Genomic DNA, 23144 nt, shown 5'->3' with positions numbered 1-23144 from the left:
TTTTTATTAAACTTAAACTGGTAACTAAGTTCAAATAAATCTTAAACTGAAACTCTGCTTGTTTGTAAAAAGTGATTTCAGAGCCACTCAGTTCTGCCTGATGGAAACTGTTTACCTTCAGAGTTTTGTGTTTATGATCATTTTAATAGACATCAGCGTCACTAATTAATGACCTTCTATTAAAAGACTGGTTTACCAAGAGAGACACTGGAGTATTTTCACCTAAACTGTGTTGATGAAGCGAGTCTGGTTTTAAAAATGATAATAGGACATCAGTGTTACGGGACGGCGGGGAGGCGGAGCCAAGTGCAGAAATGAAAAGCAGTGAGAAAGAGGACTAAATAAATGTACAGGTCAGTGGAGTGAGCGTCTGGAACGCTGTGATTGAGGTGACCCAGAGCCAGGCTCCAACCGCCGCTGTACTGACCGGTCCGTGGAGTTACCGCTGCGCCACCGGGACGCACAGGTGACGACGGGTACAGCACCTCAAGGAAGGGGAAACGAAAAGGCGGGAAACATCAAACAAAAGCTGAACTAGAAAGGTGAAATAAAAGAAAGAGAAAACGAAACACTCCTCCTCTGTCAGAACGAAGGAAGGTAGACTTTGTCTGAGCTGTTTGATCTCGGTGGAGTAAAAACACCTTTTCTGTTTCTTGGAGCCGTTTGTAGCTCAAGAACCTTTTTTTTTGGCTTTAAGTAGCTTTGGGGCAGTTTTATTCTTTGTAGCCCTGTTTTCGTCTTTCTTCAGTTTTAGGGCACTTTCTTTTCTCAGCCCTCTTTTCTTTTCTTTTCTTACACTAAGTACCTCACCAGTCACCCCTCTATAAAGGTGTGACAAATGCCACTGTTTGTCACGGCCTTAAGTAGATGAGTCTGCAGCTGTGTCGAGTTGGGCTTAATCAGCCCGTGGGCTTCTGGGAATTGGAGTTCCCTGAAGTGATGGCCCCGTGCCACCGCCGCCCTCTGCTGGCAGCAGGCGGGTCAGGCTGGACACCCTGCCGCCATCACCCTCTGCTGGCAGCAGGCAGGGCCGGCTGAACCCTTACAATTAGAGTCATAATTAATCTTTTAATCTTTCACTTTCAATGCTTAAGTACATTTGAGGGAAAATACTTGTGTACTTTTACTCAAGTGGAGCTCTAAAGGGAGGAGCTTCTACTTTTACTGGAGTAATATTTTACCTTGGGTATCTCTACTTTAACTCAAGTACGTGGTTTGTGTACTTCGTCCAGCACTGCTGAAATGATGGACACAGTGAAGGTGTGGAAGTGAGCTGGTTGTGAGCTGAACGTGAGCTGTGTGATGGACTCTCAGTGTGGGCTGTGTTGGAGCAGCTGAGGGAAACTGATAGAGCTGTAGGCTGTAGCTGCAGTAACAGATGGATGAGCTGAACAGGAATAAGAGACTTTCACACTTTGAGTACTTTGTAAAAGTAGTGATGGCTGAAAACTGAACACACTTTTCTAAATGTGCTCAGTAACAGATTCAGTTCCAGCACATAAAAACACATTCAGAACACAGTTAGAAACATCTTGATAAGGAACATGGAAAAACTCTGCTTTTGTCCTTTTTACTCACTTTACATTCTTCCTGCTGTGACTGGTTGGTAGTTTTCTTCACTGAATTATTTTCTTGATGTGTATAAAAATAATGTGAATAAAAAAATATAATGTGCATGAAAAATCGCTTACCACTTGAATTTTAATTCTTCACATTTTTCTTCTACTTCATTCCACTGTTGCCCCCGCAATCCCCCAAGACCACTTTATCCTGTATATTCAGCAAAAGTGGGACAGTACTAAAGATTCACTTTGTCAAGACTTCAGTGTAATTTGACATCACCTACACATTGTCAGACAATTACGGTCCACTTTTACTAAACTCACTGTACCATAACATTACAATTAAATTACTGTCAATATTTGCCATATGTGTCACATTTGACTATAAATCGAGTATCTATGTGGTTCTTAGTTAATGACATCATCATGCCATGCAATGCATAAAAGTCCTATGCAACATTAATAATCAGCTTATCACCCGTGTCACTCGTGTCCACGACTGAGGAGACTGTTCTGTTCAATCGTCCCACAAAAGAGCTCAGAAACACTGAGATAAATAACGAGATCATCAGATTTATCAGTCTACTCGGGCTTTAGTAGGAACTTCAGTGTTTTCAAAGAAACTGCTTGTTGAGTTTATTATTAAGAGTTAATCGAATGAGCATGTCTGCTATATGCCATTCACTGATTTTAATATAGTAAATAAAGAAGCATTTATGGTTTATAAACTGAATATGTTCTAAACGTATTCTCATAAATACATAAATATACAAAAAAGTAACTGTATTCTGAATACTGCCTTCTCAAAATGTAAGAAGAACCGAATACAGATACTTAATTTCTATATTCTGTATAGTTCTCTGCTATTTCCCAACCCTGTTTGCAGATATGAGGACGCAGTGTAACTGGAATGATGAAAAAATCAGCATCAGTACGATCTGTTCTCACTCTCTACAGACTAAGTGAGTTTTATGAGTTTTGTGACTGAAATATGAAATAAACACATCATGATGACGATGGAGCTCCATGATGTTTAATTACAATTATGAATAACAGTACATACAGTGTTCACACACACACACACACACACACACACACACACACACACACACACACTGCAGGTTTTCGTTCCAAACAGGCTCCTGATTCTACTTGTTTTTTCAACAGACTTTTTACCCTATAAATGATGAAACACTTCTGAAGAGATGTGTAAAAGGTGTGATTGTAAGATCTGACCAGATCTGAAATGACCTCTAAATATCTCAAAGTGTTAAATGCTGTAAAATATCTAAACCGTGTTTGGGCTGGGCGGCACGGTGGCGGAATGGGTAGTGCTGTTGCCTCACATCAAGAAGGACCTGGAATTGATTCCCGGCTGGGCGACTGGGGTCCTTTCTGTGTGGAGTGTGCATGTTCTCCCTGTGTCTGTGTGGGTTTCCTCCAGGTGCTCTGGTTTCCTCCCAAAGACATGTAGTCGGGCCAATTAGATACGCTAAATTACCCGTAGGTGTGAGTGTATGTGTGAATGTATATGTCCGTGTGTCTGCCCTGTGATGGACTGGCGACCAGTCCAGGGTGTTTCCTGCCTTCCGCCCAATGACCGCTATGATAGGCTGCAGCTCCCTCCGCAACCCAGAAGGATAAGCGTCTTAGAAAATGTGTGTGTTTGGGCTGATGCAAAGACAAAAGAAGTTCAAGATATCAGAGGACTTGACACAAATGTGCGAAGGAGGCCAGGAACAAGCTTTGACCACTAGTGGAACAACCCAGAAAGGATGGTAAGCGTGCAAGATTTAAGGGACCATTTGCTGTAATTGATGGCAAGAAGGTTACTGTGGGATCTATTTGATTTAAGAGGGCCTGACATGTCACTAACAGGGAGCTTGGCGTTTTTGCTCTGAAACTCCTGTGGATTACCCCAACCATTAGACTGGAACAAGGTTTCCTTTAAGTTTTGATGTTATTTGCAGTGCCTAAAGGCAGAAGACAGAGTCTGAACAAGTGAAGCAGACAGTAAAAAGCTGCAGTCACTGAAAAATAATGAAATGCCTTTTTTGTTGAGAAAGCTAAAGGAGCTTTTCTCAGATTTAGAGCAACACAGCTTGAGTTTGGGGGGGAAATCATCAGATTTCTTCAATTTGGAAAAAGAAAGAAGTAAAAAACATCATCTCTTTATATTAATGATAAACTTACATCTGATAAACTTTTTTCTCCAATTATGTTCAACAACTCCAGCTCAGATCCTCTCTGATCTGGCCTTCACAAGCAGTGAGGAGAGAAGCATTTCTGCTGTAACAGGTCATCCAGAATCCGGGCTGGTTCACCCTCCAATCACCCATCACTTTGTGATGGGTGATCGGTTTCGCACTCTGGACACTCTTTATCACCCCATTCTCTCACAGACAGCAGAACTGGGTTTAAATGAACTTCGCAGTTTTAGTCCTGGCTGAGGACAAAGGTGTTCTGTCCTAATCCTCAAGGCCTGTCAGTCAAGTTAAATGAATCTTCAGTCTTTTCAAAGTGTTTGGCCACTGGAAATACGGAATTCCATGCTTTTGCAGATTATCCTGTAGGAATGCATGGTAGCAACATTTACTGAAAGAGTTTCTGACTGACCGTCGCCCTCAGAGTCTGGAGAATCCATGATGTTCACAAACGCTTTGCAGATACAATACAGACACAGGTAAACTGTGATTTTCAACAAAGACCCACAAGCTAGAGAGACATTCAGTAACGTTACTGTGTAATATCTGTGTGTGTGGTGTGTTGTTCAGTTAGCTGTTGGACTGGTTGCACAGGCTGTTAATGAGAGATGGTACAATGTGGCACATCCACTTATGAAAGCAGTACATTTTTTAACCCAGTGAACTGACCAAGCACAGGCTGTCTAAGGTCTCACTCATCTCCCTTTGAAGCCTTTTAGCAGCTTTTTTCATCTGTCTCTTTTGATAACAGTGAACTCTCTCTCTGATACAACATGGTGAAAAGCCATTATACACTAAAACAACACAGTAAAATAGTGAAGTAATGATGAAACTCTGGAAGTGTCACTGTAGAGGTCATCTTTATGTCCTCCTATGAGCTCCTTATACACATGCGTACACTTCATAAGAGTAACTATATCAACTCTACAGTGCAGTGAACTTGAAGTTTGTGTTCAGTTTTCTACACAGGATCAATGATCACAGTAAGCTTTAGCATGATGCTAACTGCTCTTACCTCGTGCTGTTTTCATATAGTCATATGGCTGTTGGAGGTGAAACATGTCCACGTTATGGATTTCAGAGTGAAATGCTCGTCTAGTTTCACTTTAATGTTCTTTAGAGTTGCTGTGTTTGATCGTCTAACCTACCCGACTGGTTTAAGAGTTTCCAAAGCAACTTCCTCAAACCCTCCCAAAACACTCCACATTCCTACTTTATCCAGACAACAACAACCAGAGTCCGTTCACGCCAGTGGGGAATGATTACATGTCGGCCATTGTTTTTCCTTTTGGAGTTTACAGTGAATGTGTGGTTCTTTTTTGTGATTTGAAGGCTGTCTGTGATGATTATGAGCAAAAACGAACATTTTCTGTGGAGTGATTTTCATGAGGAAGCAGTTGTGCTGAAGGTGTGTTCAGCTGTGGGGATTTCCTGTACAGGCTGCTCGTTTCAAGAAGCAGGAGAGGTGAAGTGGATGGCATGACTGGACACCTCACTTATGCAAACAGGAACTGCAACATTTTTTCATCACATTGATTTGAACAGGCAGGCTCTATGACCTTCGGTTACCTTCGTACCTACTGCTCATTTCTCTCCCTTCACAGCCTTCTTTCAACCTTTCTTTTAGACTTTTTCTTCTTTCTCTGTCATTCACCTGCTTTTCATATCTTACATTCCTCTTTTTTTGGTTAATGCTGCTGATTTCAATATTTTATTTTTCATAGGTTTTAATAATTTTTCAAACCTTACTGCCTTTCTTTCTGTCTGTGTTTTAAACTATGAATGTAAATGTTTAATGCTGCAGTCTATATGAATCTGAAACGGCTTTGCTGTAAATGTTTCATACTGTTTTAAATTTTAAATACTGTATTTTTTTTTCTGCAGTGAACTTCATTCTAGTAATATAAAATCTTTAGTCTTGATTTCAACAAACCCAATTCCAAACAGCTGGGGCAGTAAAATACAAACAAAAGTAGAAAGCAATGATTTTGAAACTTTTTTTTAAACAAATGTTTAATTGAAAACAGCACAAAGAAGAGCTATGTTACCTCTAAAGATATTTTTAATATTTATTTATACATAAACTGTATTTATTTTTATAAATTGTAAATCTGTAAATATGTAAATTCCATATTTGATGCCTGCATTCCAAAAACGTTTGCTACAAGGGCAAGGTACAATTTGAAGCTTGTGGAATGACCAACAACATCTGTTTTGGAACTTTCCACAGGTGAACTGGTGAAAAGTAAACAGATGATCCTATAATTATTGAGCTGAAAAGGAGCATCCACAAGCTCAGTTGCCACTTTGCATAAAACTGTGTGAGTGAATAATCTAATAGTTTAAGAATAATGATTCTCCATCCATGACTGAGAAGGAATTTAGGGATTTCACCATCTACAGTCCATAGCATATTACAAGATTCAGAGAAAATCAGTACTGAATGCTTGTGATCTTCTTCAAACATACTTCTGTAATCAATGCAGCCACATGGATTCAGAAATACTTTGGAAAACCCTTGTAACACACAGTTCATCGCTGCATCTACAAATGCAAGTTACAACTCTACTATATACAGTGGAAGGCATATATCAACAGCATCCTGAAACACTGGTAACTTCTCTGGGCTAAAGCTTGTCTGAATTGGACTGCTGCACAGTGGACATGTGTGCTGTGGTCTGACCAGTCCATCTTTCAAATTGTTTAAGGAAATAAAGGATGTTGTGTTCTCTGGGCCAAAGAGATAAAGGTCTACTCCGTTGTTACCAGTGAAAAATTCAAAAGCCAGTGTCTGTCATGGTGTGGGGGTGTGTCAGTGTCAATGGCATGAGTAACTTGCACATCTGTGAAAGCACCTTCAATGCTGAGGAGCACAATTTGAAACAGCATATGTTACCGTCTAGTAGACATCTTTTTCAAGGATGTCCCTGTTTGTTGAAAAAAAAAAATGTCCTTTGTCCCCATAGGGTTGATTGTCCAACTTCATCAGAAGTCTCTAACTTCCTCATAAACCTAAGGTCTAGCTCTGAAACCACTGTTCAGCTCTATAGTAGCTGTTACTTACTCTGACTACTGTATAAGACTGAGGCCTAGACGTATGTATCAGCAGCTAGAAAGCTAGGCTTAGAGGTTTCGATTCACTCCAACTTCATAAGCATAAGGCTTTGCTCTAAACCTATTATGTGTTCTACTACATCAGATGCCAGATACCCAGCTGTGAGGCTCCTGATGCCTTTTCTAAACAAATCTCAAGCTTAAAGCCCAACCCTGTGCCCACTATTACTCACTCTAACTTCACCATAAATTGAAGCCAAGCTCTAAACCCATCGTCAATTACTCTGATCACAATTTAAGTCTGAGGCCTAGCTGGAAAGCTCCCTTTGCTTTCTCTAGCTTCATTGTAAGCTTAATGGCATGTCTTGTACCTACTTTTGCCATATCACCAGGACATCTACATAAACTTGATGATTAGATTAGATTAGATTAGATAATCCTTTATTAATCCCACAATGGGGAAATTTGCAGTGTTACAGCAGCACAGAAGACAGAGCAGCAGGAAATATACAAACAATATATAAAATAGAATAAACAATAAAAGTATAAAGATATATATGTATATGTACAAAGATTCTCTCTCTTCCTCCTTTCCTTCACATGAACTACACCAAGAGCCAAAGCCATATGCTCATTTTAACTTCATCATAAGCCTGAGGTCTGGCTAACCAACTACTTTCTCACAGTAATGTCATCATTACCCTGAGGCCCAGCTGCACAGCTACCTTAACACACTCTGACTACTTCTGAAGACAAAGACTCAGTGACAATTCTATGTAAAACTACTTTTGCTTACTCTACCATCAGCAATAACCTAAGGCTTAGCTCTTAACCTACCTGTACTAACTGACACCTCATCATTAACCTAAGGCAGGGGTGTCCAGTCTTATCCACAAAAGGCCGTTGTGGCTGCAGGTTTTCACACCAAACAAGCTGGAGCACAGCTGACTTCACTTGTTTAATTAGTTGTTCTAGAGTGAAAACCTGCAGCCATACCAGCCCTTTAGAGATAAGATTGGACACCCTGGCCCAAGGACTACTTTCACTTATTCTAACAGCATCATGCATATCTATATTTTTTACCACTCTGCCATCCTTCTGCACATTATATGTAAATAATACTGTATTTTGCACTTCTCGTTAGATGCTAACTGCATTTCATTGGCTCTGTACAATGACAAAGTTAAATCTAAACATGAGCCTAACGCCTGGTTCAACATCACAGACCTAAGGCTTAGATTGTAACCTATTTTAGCTAACTCCCATTTCCTCATACGTCTCTGACCTAGCTGTAAACTCGTTTATACTCAGTCTAACTTCAGCATGACTTTGAGGCCTTGCCCTAAATGTAGTTTTATTCACTCACACACCCTTTTACTTGGATTAAATACATCAGAAGCCTGGGGCCTTGCTACACACCAGTTCATACTTCTTGGAGCTTCATCATAAGCCAAAAACCTAGGTCCAAATTTATCATTGCTTAATCTGGCTCTTGACAACACACCACACTACACAGTATTCCAACTATTCCCTGGCCCACCACACCTGATCCAGCTCATAATCAAATTCAATCAATTGTTATTGGGGTGGAAACAGAAAAAAATTACAAACATCAGCACTGAACAGGGTTAAGAAACAATGCTTTAAATTTACCAGCCTAAGAACTGGCTGGAGATAAACCTTTACTCACTCAACTGCAGCATAACATGTACTATAGCCTTCATTTGTTTGCCAGTTATTAGTAATATTTTTTAATGCAGTTTGAGTTTTCTCCATTCATCACACACAAACAAACGAGAAAGAAAAGCTCTCTAAGCGAAACCGTGGGTGGCTCTTAAAAAAGCCGTTGGGTTGATCAAGTCTTCCTCACTTCTTACTTGGAGCTCGTGTACTTGGTGACGGCCTTGGTGCCCTCGGACACGGCGTGCTTGGCCAGCTCACCAGGAAGAAGCAGGCGCACGGCGGTCTGGATCTCCCTGGACGTGATGGTGGAACGCTTGTTGTAATGAGCCAAACGGGACGACTCACCGGCGATGCGCTCGAAGATGTCGTTGACGAACGAGTTCATGATGCCCATCGCCTTGGCGGAAATGCCGGTGTCGGGGTGCACCTGCTTCAGCACTTTGTACACATAGATAGCGTAGCTCTCCCTCCTGGACTTTCTGCGCTTCTTGCCTCCTTTGCCGGCCGTCTTGGTCACGGCTTTCTTCGATCCCTTCTTCGGCGCGGACTTCGCGGGTTCAGGCATGACTCTTCTCTTCGTCGAGTAGAACCGAAGAATGAGAAGGAGCGCCCAGCACCGGCTTATCTACACTCCGATATTCAAAACAGACCAAGCCCCGCCTTCACATTGCTGTCAAACGGTCATTAGACAACAATCAACTGCTCGCTTGGCGGACAACCCCCAGCTCTCGCCCAGCTCCCCTCCTCTTCTTAGTCCTCCTCCCCTCCTCTCAGCGAAAGACTTTCCCTTTGATTCTTATCTACTGTGTCCAGCTATTCAGAACATACAGTTTTATTATTTTTCATAAAATTGTGATACATTTTTAAACACGTTTGAAAGACTGAGTCCTGCCTAAACAAATATATCTACTCTATCTATACTTAAAACATTCTTAGAAAACTAAACTACTGAAAAATTATTTATGCCATAGTCATTCCGTGTTTGAGTTTTAAAAAATCCATGTAACGCATACAAATTTCTTGTAAGGGATTTTGAACAGATCTATCTGGTTCTGCTGGAGAACAGCGTTGGCGTTTGACCGTTGCTGCTGTAAAATGTAGAACTTGCGGTGCTTTGACGATGAACAATAACAACTTTACTTACTAAACGACTTCAGGTTTCAGAAAACGCTGTTAGAGTAACTCAGAGTAACACAATCTAAATATAAAATACTCTCCATCACTCTCTACTGTTCTAGCACTATATTAGGTCATTATGACGTTTTGGATAACAAAAAATAAGTTTGGATTTCCGTCACCGCTGTATAAAATACACGGAGCAGCTCTTCTGGTGGGCGTGTGGGGGGCTCTTAAAAGAGCCGTTGGGTTTAGCGTTGTTCGAGTCGAGCGTTTAACCTCCGAAGCCGTACAGGGTTCGGCCCTGACGCTTCAGAGCGTAAACCACATCCATAGCGGTGACGTCTTCCTCTTGGCGTGCTCGGTGTAGGTGACGGCGTCCCTGATCACGTTCTCCAAAAACACCTTGAGCACGCCGCGGGTCTCCTCGTAGATCAGACCCGAGATACGCTTGACGCCGCCACGGCGAGCCAGACGGCGGATGGCCGGTTTGGTGATGCCCTGGATATTATCGCGGAGCACTTTGCGGTGACGTTTAGCGCCTCCTTTACCCAGACCTTTACCGCCCTTACCTCTTCCAGACATGGCCGCTGCTTCTTCTTCGTGCCGAAGTACAAAGACCGAATGAAACGCTGCGCCGCTGAACGCGCCTGTTATGCTCCTCTACAGGACCTAGTTGAAACCAAGGCACAGGAGGCGGAGTTACACACAACAGACACTACAGAGAAAACACACAAAGCAAATAAATAACACACACATCATTACAACTATTTACCACTGTCATTATTAGTGTTTCACAGGCTTCTAAATCTCATGTCATTTAAAGACAAAACGTCAAAAATTATCCATCGTACAAAAGAAAAAGAACCGAGAAAAAAGAAAGAAAGAAAGAAAGAAAGAAAGAAAGAAAGAAAGAAATGTATCAGCTGCAATACAATTCATTTTAATTTAAGAAAATATTTCATAATTATAAATCAAAGTGGGTTTATCTAGGCTGATCTAAATATGAAGAAACACTCTGTTATGGAGTAAGAAATCTGTAAGAATAATATAATGCCAGAACATATGAACATGAATGTGTGTGTGTGTCTGTGTGTGTGTGTGTGTGTCTGTGTGTGTGTGTGTGTTATGTATACAGTGTAGTGTTACATATGAAATGTTTGTTGTAGGAAATAAAGCCCTTATGCATGTCAATGATGAAGCTTGGGCGCTTCTTGTGGTCAAACCGTCAACTGGCAAGTCTGAGAAAGACCATCAGACTCCTTACTGTAAATGCTGAACTACTGTATGAAATGATGTGATTTGGTTATAATTACTCTAAAATTATTGTCATTTTATTTACAGAGCCTCACAAACACAGTAATTCAAGAAGTCACTCAGAAACACAATATTTTCACACTTTACAAAAGTATCTCTTATTCTACCACTTATTCTGCACTGTTTTCTCTGATCAGCACATTAATCATTAAACTACATATTCGGTGCTGCTTTTATAAATTACTCATATCACTAAAAGCGTGCTTGCGTGTGTGTGTGTGTGTGTGAGTGTGTGTGAGTGTGTGTGTGTGTGTGTGTGTGTGTGTGTTTGTGGTGTTTGGTAAATACTGAGCGGAGTTCCAGTGTGTCTCATGCTCATATTACCAACCTGTGCTGCACATTTCATTCTCAAGCTACTCATTTCCTTGATCAGGTACTGACGAGTTGATTCTCATTGTTGTCTTTTCTCCTTTCTATAACGGGGAGACTGGAAACTCCTTACTGCACTACAGACTCTGCTCAAACACTGAAAATGTTGATCTCACAAGCCGATACAGAGACTGTAGCTCTGACTGAATCCTGGTTAAACAGGCTGTGTCTCACTCAGAAGCCGCCCTACCTGCTTATGATCTATTCTGAGCTGACAGGAGATCAAGAAAGGCTGGAGCGACTGTTTACATCAAATCTATCAGTCAAGTGAAAACTCTTAATTCAGCATCCAAAGAAAGATATCTGGAGTTTTTAAGCCTTAAAAGTGTGCTCAGGCCGCAGTGACAGTTTTGTGGTAGTTGGAACGATAGACCTCGTTCTACTCCTCTCATACTGTAGATCAGAGGTTCTCAACCTTTTCTACCCCAAGGCCCACCTGTTTATAAGTACAAAGAATAGCGGCCCACAGAAAAACTCAAATCAACTTTTTACATACGAATTTCTTTTTCTCTTCTGAAGTGTTAAAACTGAAAACCTGGCAGAAGGATGAGCGGTTTAGATGATGTGTGTGTGTGTGTGTGTGTGTGTGCGTGCGTGCGTGCGTGCCGTGCGCAAGCGCAAGCAATATGTGTATGTGTATGTGTATGTAATATGTATATTTATGCTTATGAATATCTTTTCCAAAAAGCAGTTGTTCAGAATATGCTTTAAAACAAATCAATTATTTGTTCTGTGTGCTGTACGAGCAATTGCGCCACACCAGTAGGTGGCGATAACGCTTGATGGTTCACAGAGGTTTCCCAACAGCAACAGAATCCAAATGCAACTTAACGCGTACAGAATCTTACACGTTTAAAACGTAATATTAATATTAATTTTAATGTTAATATCAATATTAATGTGTTAGCTCGGAGGTTCGCTCGTGATTCGATCCCAAAAACGATCTGCCGTTAAACGAATTCTGATTTCACGGTGACTTTAAGCGGTAGTGACGTGTGCAGCTGAAGGGGCGCGAGGCGAAGTGTCCTAATTCTGCCCTGGACACTCCTAGTTCACTCGTTCCGCTCTTGCTTCGACGGCGCCATAAAAGCGCGCACTCCAAGGAGGGCCTTGGGGCGGGAATCGGGGCAGGACCGAAAAGGCGCGCGCCGATTGGCGGGAGAGCAGAACGGGCGCGTGTGTATTTTGAATCTCAGCGCGAGGAGGTTCGGACACGCAGTGCGGTTTTTCGGAGCGGACGAAGTGAAGACGGAACCGATGGAGAGGGAGATGGAGATGGAGATGGAGGAGATGGAGGCGGCGGCGGCGGCGGCGGCGGCGGCGGCGGCGGCGGCGGCGGCGGCGGCGGAGAGACTGCAGCGGTAAGTGAGCAGGGCCGGCTCAGTTAGCCTCACAGCTAACGGGCTAAGAGCTGTGAGGCTGGTCAGCCGCTCATACACAGTAATAGCGCGGCGGTGTTTGTCAGCGCCGGAGACCCGCTGCTCTGCTCGGCTACTGAGCTGCGTAGCCGGCTCGGTGGGTCAACAGCGGGGAAACACTAAAGTTCAGGCAGCGGGTCTCCAGAACCAGCGCTGAGAAACACAGACTACACCGAGCTGAAGTGTCTTAGTCCCCTTCGTCGTTCCACCTTAAATGGTGTTGCGGTCAGAGCAGAGACGTAAGGAGGCGCCAGAGTAAAGGAGTAAAGCTGCTGCACCATTTAAGGTGGAACGGGAAATTCTGCTAAGCTGCTAACTTTAGCCTCGTTACAGTAAAACCGCTGAAAATCCACCGTTCCTCAAAAAACTCGCTTCAAACTTAAACTAACAGCTCCGTGATGATGAAACCTGAGGGAGATGTCGATGCTGTTACTACAATACTACGACTTACACTATGATTGCTTTGTCTATTTTGAGGTCCAGGCTTTTGACCAAGAAAATCAATTTTTCTGTTTTGAGACCCTGAACGTGGTGCACCAGTTTGTTGTGGTTGTGATTTCACAGAAAATTGGTGTTGGATTGCTTCTGGTTAGTCTAACTCAGTGGTCACCAGTCCTGCTCTGGGGGTTCTCACAATTAGATATTTTCCCAAATCATACAGAGCATACAGCGAGTTAATTAATGAGGACTGAGGTCTCTGAGACAAGTGATCTACTGGAAAGCCTTATTAATCAACCTGTGTAGAACAGAAGTACAGCTCTGTAGAACGAAGAACATTTCAACACGGAACAGAAATCAAACTGAATCTTCAGTGTGTGTGAGTATCACAGAACACGATTCAGTGATTCAGAAATAAAGAGTGGACGCAAATCATGAACACTGCAGATTAAATGACAACTTAATGACTTATGATTTATTTCTGTGTTTATTTTCAGATCTCTCAACATCGATGGTGACGAGAAAGCACGCAGGTATCTCTCTCTCTCACACACACACACACTCATACACACATGCTCACCCTCACAGTGAGAAAATCAGACAGAAGATCTGAAAATGATTCTTTAAAATTCCAATATTCTGAATAATTTAACTGTAATCTATAGTGTTAACTGTTAACCCCAAATCAGAAAAATGGAACGGTGTGTTAATTAAAACTGAAAATGGTGATTTGTAAATTAATTCTGACCTGTATTACAGAGACCGTGTTGACATGCAAAGATTTTAGCCAATCTGAATGAATTCATTCAGATTATAGATTAGGACTAAGTTGTTTATATGCTCACTCTACAGTCTGCTGAAAATCTAACCTAAATCTAATTTAATATAGATCTGACCTAAAATTAAGCAAATGTACAAAGTACCACTTAATGTAGATGTTATTGTGACACCAAGCATCACGTGAGTCCAGAGTGAGGTAAACAGTAGTGAGTTGCTTGAGTTATCAGTGGTGTTAGTAATTTGCTTTATAGTTTGTGTAAAGCTGCTGTCGTTCATTTGCTCATGTACTCGTCTGAACAGCTTGTCATGGCATGTTTTACCACCGTCCTTCCTGCTGACTATTTCTAAGTCTTGTAAAGTTTAAAGCGTGACCAGTTTCTCTCCTTCCCTCCCTTGTTCAGTCGGATAGAAACTGCGTTCGGAATGGCTTTAATCGGACTAGTCTATTCCGACTGAGGTGTTTACATGGTTGTGTTTCGATTGAGCTATTAGTTGGATTGTTTACAGATTATTAGGCTGCTTGTAAACATGGCCAGTGAAAACAATACAGAAGCACATTGATGTTTTGGCTCATGACTTATTATGATTATTTCATTGTATCCTGAATTTAAAATGTTGGGACAGTCAAACAATCAGCGCTTTGTAATGTTGCCGTTTAGGGGTGTAACAGTGGGTATGTGTATTCATTTCGAACCATCACCGTGCGATTCATACAGTCATATGAAGAATTTGCGTTATCCTGTGTGTGAACATTGACAAACGTCATGCAGAACCAAATTTTACAAGCGGGAATTCAACCTGGAAACCCTAAGCTGTGAGCCGTTAGTAAGGTTGCTAAGTTTAGCTCAAGCTGATTGGTGTCTGAGTCAGTCACACTGCGGCGAGTGTAAATGACACAGGAGCTGCACTTTTAAAGATGGATCTTCAAGAGTTCTCTGGTATAGGTAATGGTTCTATTTAGAACAACGAAACACTCGAACCGTCTGCATGCCTAAATGAGTCTTTGCATGGGAAGTTGATTCTTCAGACTGATGGAGAGAGCTGTTAGTGGTTCTGTATAGCACCAAAAGGGGTTCTGTTATTCTATTAAAGTTTGACATTGTAACTGTCGCAGAACACTTTTTGGTGCTATATAGAACCATTTTCAAAAAAGGTTCTATATAGAACCATCCACATTCTCCATTAACCTGAAGAACCATTTTGCCATGCAGAGATCCATTTAAGCACAGAATTGTTCTTCCTTCTAAATACTCGTTCGTTTGGCGGGTATTTGGTTTTTAGTTGTGAGATTTTGATTTCTACGCTGTCAGTAAAGGCAAACTGCGAAATACTGTAGCGATTTCTGTGAATGAAGAAGACTGAGCGGTTCCGCACAAGCTGCTGAGCTTCAGGCTGCATTTGTCTCCAGCTTTGCCTCACGCATTAAATGATGATTTCTCTAACAGTTCACTCTGAGCCTCACTACATCTAGCTTGCTCAGCTGCCAGCAGTAGACTGACACAGCTCTTCCTGAGCGGAGCATAAACCAGTGTAAAAATCAGGCTAGTTCCACCTTCACTATGAGTCCTTCCGGAAAAACCCAGGAAATAACCCTGTGAAAAATGAACCCCAATGACATGTACCCCATTTTCTCTGCTTGGTGTGGTACATTTTGTAAACATGTTCTAGTGCTAGCTGCTAGCAAACTTGTTTTCACATGATAAAAGCACGGTTTACTACTGTTAAAAGTATTGTTCTTCATTCACCAAGCGTTTGTAAGAAGAAATTTCCCACTTAGGCAGTTTTCGCAAAAATTCTGATATTTACCAATGAATGAATGAATAAATAAATAAACGTAATAACGTTTGTAAAGCTTGTATGGTGTCTTCGTGTGTTTTCCAAGAAACAGAAGCGCAAACTTTTTTTGTTTTTTTTTTTCGTCTTCATTGACCAACAACTTTTAACAGTGGCGTAGAATAGCAGAATCTTTGAAAATTAGTGCTATCCATCAGAAAGTCCTACCCATGTCAGGCTTGGCCTATCCCTCACAGGTGTAGCTACTGTTAAGTATGGCCAAAACACAAAACTCACAACAGCCCAAGATTCTCTGTAACGCTACACGTTTTAATTAAATCGAGCTAGAATTCAAGTTGGCTAAGAAATTAATAGTTGACTAATTTTGTACTTAAATGGTTGCCAATGATGAAAACAGCAATAAAATGTTAAACACATGCATGTATGTATGTGGTGTGTGTGTGTGTGTGTGTATATATATATATATATATATGTGTGTATGTTCCAATACAAAACAGGAAATAGTAAAGAACAAGAAATAAGAGATCAGACTTAATATAGCTGAAACCCAATCCATTCAATTATAACAGAATCAGATCGGGATTTAACGCTTTTCGCACATTTGCCTCTCCATTATCAGTTGCGTCGTCAATGGGGCTCAGAAATGAAGACTGAATATTACACTTTTTAATCAAATGTTTGGATATATTCAAATCTTAGGGGTTAATTAGGTGATGTCATTGTAAAGCCATGTTACATTACTTTATGGTTTGTGGTCAGTAATATGTTAACTGGTTTTTTTGTAGTCATCTTATGTGATTGCATAACAAAACTCCTGCTGTGGAACATACAGGCAGCTGCAGCAGAGGCTTTACGTTTTCAAGTTGTGCATTATTTATATTTAAATTGATAAATATTTGATTTTGGAGTTGTATTTCAAGGGCGTTTGAGAGTATATTTAACTGGATGAAAGAATGAACATCATTAAGATGAAGGCTTTAATTCATGTGGCTCGTTAAATCATGATAAAAACCAACACCTTTTAATAATCCTGCCAAGTTTCTTTCATCAAATTAATGTAATATTTTTATAAATGTATATCAGAACCGGCAGAAAGGTACATGAAAAATATCAGACATTGACTCACAGTTCGCTGGTCAGTGCATCTGTAATTAGTTTTTATGGTCAGAGTGAACCTTGTTTACTGAAGGCGGGTTAAGTTAGGCGTGTTTGTAAAGACGATGTAATGATGTGAAAACTGTCTAATTTTGTTTGTGTATGTGTTCAGGTACCAACAGGAGGCTAAAGAAGCGGCCCAGCAGGGGGATCTAGAACGTTCCCTGGAGCTTTTCCGTCTGGCGTATAAGCTGCAGCCCAGCGCTAAGCTAAAGAACCGAATCCAGCGACTGCAGGAAGCCATGCAGGAACAGGAAGAGGAAGAAGAAGAGGAGGAGTTCATCAACGTAAACGACAGCGGTCTAAAGCTGTTTAAGGAACTCTATAATAAACTGTACGACCATCAGAAAGAGGGCGTGGCCTTCCTCTACAGCCTGCACAGGGATGGGCGGCGGGGTGGCATACTGGCAGACGATATGGGCCTCGGTAAAACCATCCAGGTAGTTTCCTTCCTGTCAGGAATGTACGATGCTGAGCTGGCCAAGCACACGCTGCTGGTCATGCCCACCTCGCTCATTAAAAACTGGATGCGGGAGTTCGCCAAGTGGACCCCGGGGATGCGGGTGAAGGAATTCCATGGCACCAGCAAAACGGAAAGAAAACGGAATCTGGAGAGGATCCAGCAAAAGGGGGGAGCCATCATAACCACTTACCAAATGGTCATCAACAACTGGGAACAGCTGTCAATGTTCCAGGAGCAGGAATTCTGCTGGGATTACGTCATTTTGGACGAGGCACACAAGATCAAAACCCCGTCCACCAAAACGGCAAAGTGCGCTCGTGCCATCCCGGCCCGGCACCGCTTGCTTCTGACCGGCACGCCCGTCCAGAACAACTTGCAAGAAATGTGGGCACTGTTTGATTTCGCCTGCCAAGGTGCGCTGCTGGGCACTGCGAAAACATTTAAGACGGAATACGAAAACCCCATCACTCGCGCCAGAGAGAAAGACTCTACGCCAGGAGAGAAAGCCCTGGGCCTTAAAATCTCCCAAAACCTGATGGAGCTCATAAAGCCATATTTCCTTCGCCGGACGAAGGATGAGGTGCAGCAGAAGAAGCGGAGCGCTAAAAGAGCTGAAGAGGAAGAAAAAGAGGAAACAGAGGAAAAAGAGGATAAAGAGAACAGCTGTCCAAATGTAGGTGATCCAGCCGAAATGCCCTCGCTGACCCGTAAGAACGATTTAATCATCTGGACATACCTGAGCCCAGTGCAGGAGGACATTTATAAACAGTTCATTTCTCTGGATCACATCAAAGAGCTGCTGATGACAACTCGCTCCCCGCTGGCCGAGCTGACCGTGCTAAAGAAGCTCTGTGACCATCCTCGTCTGCTCTCCACTCGAGCCGTCACTCAGCTGGGCCTGGAGGAGGGGTCGGCCGCTGACCACGCCCTCCAGGAGGATGAGAGCGAATCCGCAGCCGGCCGTATCGACCACATCTCGGACGAGACTCTGCTGGAAGAATCTGGAAAACTGCGCTTCCTCATGTCTCTGCTGGAACGTCTCAGAGAGGAAAATCACCGGACACTGGTGTTTTCTCAGTCCAGGAAGATGCTGGACATTATTGAGCGTATTCTGCGGAACCGGAACTTTCGAATGCTGCGAGTGGACGGCACAGTGACCCAGCTGGCTGAGAGAGAGAGACGCATTGCCCTTTTCCAGACAGACAGACGCTATTCGGTCTTTCTTCTGACCACGCAGGTGGGCGGAGTCGGGATTACGCTGACTGCTGCTAACAGGGTGGTGATTTTTGACCCCAGCTGGAATCCGGCGACGGACGCGCAGGCAGTGGACCGAGCATACCGAATTGGACAGACGGAAAACGTCGTCATCTACCGGCTCATCACCTGCGGCACTGTGGAGGAGAAAATCTACCGCAGACAGGTATGTCTTTTAATATGTAAGTGCCTGATGTAAGGCACCAATTTTTGTAAGGTTACAGCGATTCCGCAGTCACTGTCACGTTTGTCACAAGAAATTTGGATGTGTTTAACGGTGCCTATAAATAAAAGAAAGCAGAAAATAAACATTTTTGAACATGTAATAGGTCCTAAGAAAAACAGATGTATGCTTTTCTAATGGTGCTGTAACAACTTTAAGTAAGTTAAGGTGAGTAATGTTTGACTTCCAGCTGTTTCTGTTGTCAGTTTGAAGTATTGACAGCTAGGAAGTAAGATAGCTAATCAGCTAATTTGGCTCTTTTAGGTTTGTACTTTAATAGATGTAAACTACATTTTCCATAAAACAGTGAGGCAAAGCAAAGGACAGTTAGCGTTTCCAAATTGTCAAATTAAAGAAAGATGAAAATGAAAAATACAAGGCTTTGTTCTGGTAACAATGATATAACAAAAGAACTTACTTTCCATCATAGTTGTTTTTACATGACCACCATCTAAACTGTGGTGATTGTGATGGGCTGTATGTGTGCATGTGTACCTTTACGTAATGTGTAATAACTTGTTTTTCTCTTTTTCTTCTTGTTTGTTCTGCAGGTGTTTAAAGACTCTCTGATCCGGCAGACGACGGGCGATAAGAAGAATCCATTCCGGTATTTCAGTAAGCAGGAGCTGAAGGAGTTGTTTACGTTAGAGGATGCCCACTCGTCCTCCACTCAGCTGCAGCTGCAGGCGCTTCACTCGCAGCATCGCCGCTCTGACCCAGAACTGGACTCACACATCACCGAGCTGCACCGTATGGAAATGTTCGGAATCTCCGACCATGACCTGCTGTTCTCTAAAGAGGCCGCGGCGAACGAGGACGACCTGCAGGATGTCGAATCCGACCGCTACATCCTTACCCGCGTGCAGAAAGCACAGGAACTCGTCCAGGCCGAGTCCGAACTGCACGGCCAGCTGATGGACAGCGTCGCTAACAGCACGGAACCGGCCTGGCTCAGGCTCGCAAAGCAGCGTGAGATAGAGGAGTCCTCCAGGAAAAAGCGCACAGACAGAGATCGTGGGAAATGTACACACGAGTCCAGCCCCCCCTCTGTGGTGGACCTCACCCAGTCCTGCTCCGATGATCTGAATGAACTTTCGTACGCTAATGAGGTGGAGATCATCAGTGAAGATGGAGAGATGGAAGATAAGAATGAGAGGATGATTTCTGGAGGGGTCATGGACTTATCTGATGGGGTCAGTTCTGCTGCTGCTGAAAACTTGATGACCACTCCAGTGGAAGACAGTTTAATCATGGGGGAGGAGTCCTACAGGCCGCCCTCTGAGGAGCCGCCCTCTGAGGAGCCGCCCTCTGAGGAGAGTTCCTCGGCCAGCCTATGCAAGCTGTCTCTGCAGATGGAGGATAAACACGAAGATGTGGTGAAGGAAGATCACAGAAACAGTCAGCTTTTCTCCCCACACATTAAATCTCCCAACCAATCAGATTCGTCTACAGCACTGCTGGAGGTGGAGCAAAATACACCGCTGTGCGTGTCTGTGCTGGCCGAGTCGTTCCAGGGAAAATTTAACTTGCAGCTGGAGGACAGTGCCGACATGTTCTCGGGTCAGGAGGAGGAGGAGGAGGGTGGTGAAGAGGAGATGGACCCAGCTGAAGAAGAGGAGAAGTTCCAGCTGCAGTTGGACATCACTGGAGACAGGCTGGTCAGCAGAGAGGCCAGTGCCTGCGGTTTTCCCAATATGCCAAAGTCCACCATGTCCACTCCTGCCGACGAGTCTTTTCTTCACCCGGTCAGGAAGAAAAAAGCTCAGGTCCTTTGCGACAGTGAGGAGGAGGAGGAGGAGGAGGAAGGGGAGGTAGAAAAACCATGTTTAGCAAGTAGCCCATTGTCTGGCAGCTTCAAAAGTCTTGGCTCTTCCACACCGAAGTCTGTGCCGAGAAACGGCGCCCCCAGCAGACGCAGTTTGAACACCTCAGTAGCTTCCCGACGCTCATTCGTGGGGTCGCTGCTGGAAGATCTGGAAGAGGAGGAGGAGGAGGAGGAGGAGGATGACGTCAGTGAGGGGGCGGAGCTTAGTCAGGCGTCTGAAGCCAATGGAACATCTGTTGAGGAATCTGTGGAAGAGGAGGAGGAGCCAAGCGGAGAAATGCTAAATTCAGAAAACATGTGTGAGAGCGAGGGAGTGAGCCGAAGCGAGTACGAGAGTGAAGGGGAAGAGGAGGTTGAAGAGCAGAGCTATTCAACAGAAGAGATCTGAAACAGTGTCCTCCCAAACGTGCTTCCTAAGAAACACCACCAATAAAACCCCACCAGGGGAATCTTTTGAGACCCAGGTGCATTCTGGGTAGTTTAGTCTGTCGGTGGGAATAATATATATATTGTTTTGGGAGAGGACTGTGGGTTATTGGTAGATTCATAGATTCTCGCCAATGTGTGGTTGTTTTTTTTTTTTTTTTCCGGGGGGCTGGGGGGGGGTCCCCTTTCTTTCATTGTTCCTATTGAGGTGGTTTGGAGGGGGGAGAGGACTATGGGTGACTAAGGCACACAGTCACACACATCACAGCCCCATTGCACTTGCGCAACTTTATTGTAAAGGTGAATGTCCCTGAAAAGGGGAGTTTCGGTGGTGAAGGGGCCATTATTGGTCTGGGCCAAAACAGGAACTCTGTCTTCCTGGAAGTGATAGACATTAACAGCAGAAACGGAGAAATTCAACTGTTCATCATTCAACAAACAGGCACAGCATACTCACTTATAAGTGTATATATATACATATATATATTTACTTTTTTCCAATAACCATGTCCAAAAAAATCTGATATTTTCAGGTTTAAATTTATTTTTTCTCTCCTTATTACTTGAAACATTATGTGGAGTTTAACCACTTGATGTCGGTAAGTAGGTTCTAAATTGTTCATTGTAAAAGTTGACTGTTAAAACAGAAAATCTGTTTAGCTTTTGGAAAAAGTAATTATGTTATTAAAACAAGCCATAAATAAAACCTGGTGTTCATGATGTCCATAGTGTCCAGAATATGTTGCAAAGGAAAAGTTTGAAAAATTAGTTGTTTGTATTTATTGTTGATTAAATACTTTGGAGCAGTGTGCTGTCATTAGCTTAGCTGACATTTTGAGTTTAACCTGTGTTTAAACCTGAAGGAGTCACTTGGGTTCTTAAACTCCATCGCTGTGTCCTCAGAAGCTGCAGTTTAAAAAGCACCTGCAGCTTAAACTAAACCCAAATAACATCATATCACATGGTGCTTTGTCTCAGGTTTAACTGAGGTTTATCTTGAGCCTGATAGACATGATTTGAGATTTATCTTAAATATGTTAAAGATGTGGTTTAACTGGGGTTTAAGGTGAGATTATAGTAACTGAAGCACATTACGCTAATACTATAACAGATTCTGAATTAGACTGACTTTTTTGAGCCGTGGACAGCATTAGTAGTCCAGTCTAGATTTCTTTAAAACTGTGTAAGTGAATATTAGACACATGTATGTATTGATCCAGATGAGATAATGGACAGAATGACTCTGTTTAACTGGAAAAATACTGATAAAATCTAATATAAGGGAATATAAGGGAGTCCATTCTCATCGTCTTCTGTACGGCTATATATGTAGAAATAATCACCATCAGTCTATTTCAGAGTTCATGCTGAGAGACGTATAAAGAGACGTTTTCTGAGGGTTTTTCAGAAGCTGGTGATGAATGAGCTGCTCAGTGAGGGAGTTTAGATCAGTGTCAATAAACTCTACCTCATTCTACTTCACCCCATAGAGCATCTCTAGAAGAGCTTTTATTCCTTCACAGCCTCCCAACCACACATGGATCATGATGTTCCTCTCATTTCTCTAATGAGCTGGAAGCTGATGAAGCTAATGAGCTGGATTAGCTGATCACTCAGTGTAAAACACTGTTCTCTGTTTTCTAAAATAAAATCAAAAACTGATCAACTCTTATTTTTCTGTGATGAATTCACCTTTGATCCTCTGACCGCTGAAGCTCTGCTGACCTCTTAACACATTAAACCACCACATGTGGCAGTTTAGACTTAGTCCTTGTTCAGGGTTGGAATCTGACTCCATGTGTTGGTGCAGCCTCATTAAATTAGATTTAGATTAGATTAGATATTTTACTTTAAATACTAAGATAAATCAGTGAAATACTGTTTTAATTTTAATCCAGGGTTCAGTTTTAGTGTGAGAGGTTTATCTTGACTGAAGCTGATCTAAGACTTCATTATTGTTGGTGAATCCCAGCCTGAGTTTCAGCTTCATGAACCCAGAGATGTGTAGAGCAGCCTAAACGCACACTGGGGTAAAAGTGCTGTTACTTCACCAGGGATTTGAT

The 23144-nt window shown here is 42.6% G+C and overlaps 3 protein-coding genes and 1 pseudogene across 6 annotated transcripts in view; 1 reads left to right on the top strand and 3 right to left on the bottom strand.

The window, feature by feature from the left end:
- LOC118803406 (trichohyalin-like) overlaps positions 1–5707 on the bottom strand; it is a 37178-nt gene extending 31471 nt beyond the window's left edge. For 2 of the 4 annotated variants that reach the window (XM_036563907.1, XM_036563911.1), the window contains exons 1-2: positions 4782–5707; positions 1692–1770 (exon numbers count right to left, since the gene is read on the bottom strand). The gene's annotated coding sequence lies outside the window, so the exon portion shown is untranslated. Of the gene's footprint in view, positions 1–351; positions 370–1691; positions 1771–4781 lie in introns of those variants that run through there. The other 2 variants (XM_036563908.1, XM_036563910.1) reach the window with 2 other exon arrangements.
- Positions 5708–7913: 2206 nt separating this feature from the next.
- On the bottom strand, positions 7914–9144 carry LOC118803409 (histone H2B-like). The gene has a single exon (XM_036563914.1). It carries the CDS (start codon positions 9066–9068, stop codon positions 8694–8696), a length of 375 nt encoding a protein of 124 aa, XP_036419807.1. The 5' UTR covers positions 9069–9144; the 3' UTR covers positions 7914–8693.
- Positions 9145–9482: 338 nt separating this feature from the next.
- Positions 9483–10223, bottom strand: LOC118803403 (annotated as a pseudogene).
- Positions 10224–12495: 2272 nt separating this feature from the next.
- On the top strand, positions 12496–21218 carry ercc6l (excision repair cross-complementation group 6-like). The gene is made up of 5 exons (XM_036563896.1): positions 12496–12585; positions 12643–12666; positions 13659–13694; positions 17003–18773; positions 19382–21218. Exons 1-5 carry the CDS (start codon positions 12563–12565, stop codon positions 21041–21043), a joined length of 3516 nt encoding a protein of 1171 aa, XP_036419789.1. The 5' UTR covers positions 12496–12562; the 3' UTR covers positions 21044–21218.
- The last annotated feature ends 1926 nt before the right edge of the window (positions 21219–23144 follow it).

Source organism: Colossoma macropomum, unplaced genomic scaffold, assembly GCF_904425465.1.
Source record: "Colossoma macropomum unplaced genomic scaffold, Colossoma_macropomum, whole genome shotgun sequence".
Classification (NCBI taxonomy): domain Eukaryota; kingdom Metazoa; phylum Chordata; class Actinopteri; order Characiformes; family Serrasalmidae; genus Colossoma; species Colossoma macropomum.
Note: the sequence above shows the minus strand (reverse complement) of the source record. Positions and strands in the feature narration are given on the sequence as shown.

Coding starts and splice junctions, on each gene's coding strand:
- LOC118803409 (XM_036563914.1), bottom strand. CDS start 9,068: ATGCCTGAACCCGCGAAGTCCGCGCCGAAGAAGGGATCGAAGAAAGCC.
- ercc6l (XM_036563896.1), top strand. CDS start 12,563: ATGGAGAGGGAGATGGAGATGGA. Junction 12,667..13,658: donor GCGGCGGAGAGACTGCAGCG/GTAAGTGAGCAG, acceptor GTTTATTTTCAG/ATCTCTCAACATCGATGGTG. Junction 18,774..19,381: donor AGAAAATCTACCGCAGACAG/GTATGTCTTTTA, acceptor TTTGTTCTGCAG/GTGTTTAAAGACTCTCTGAT.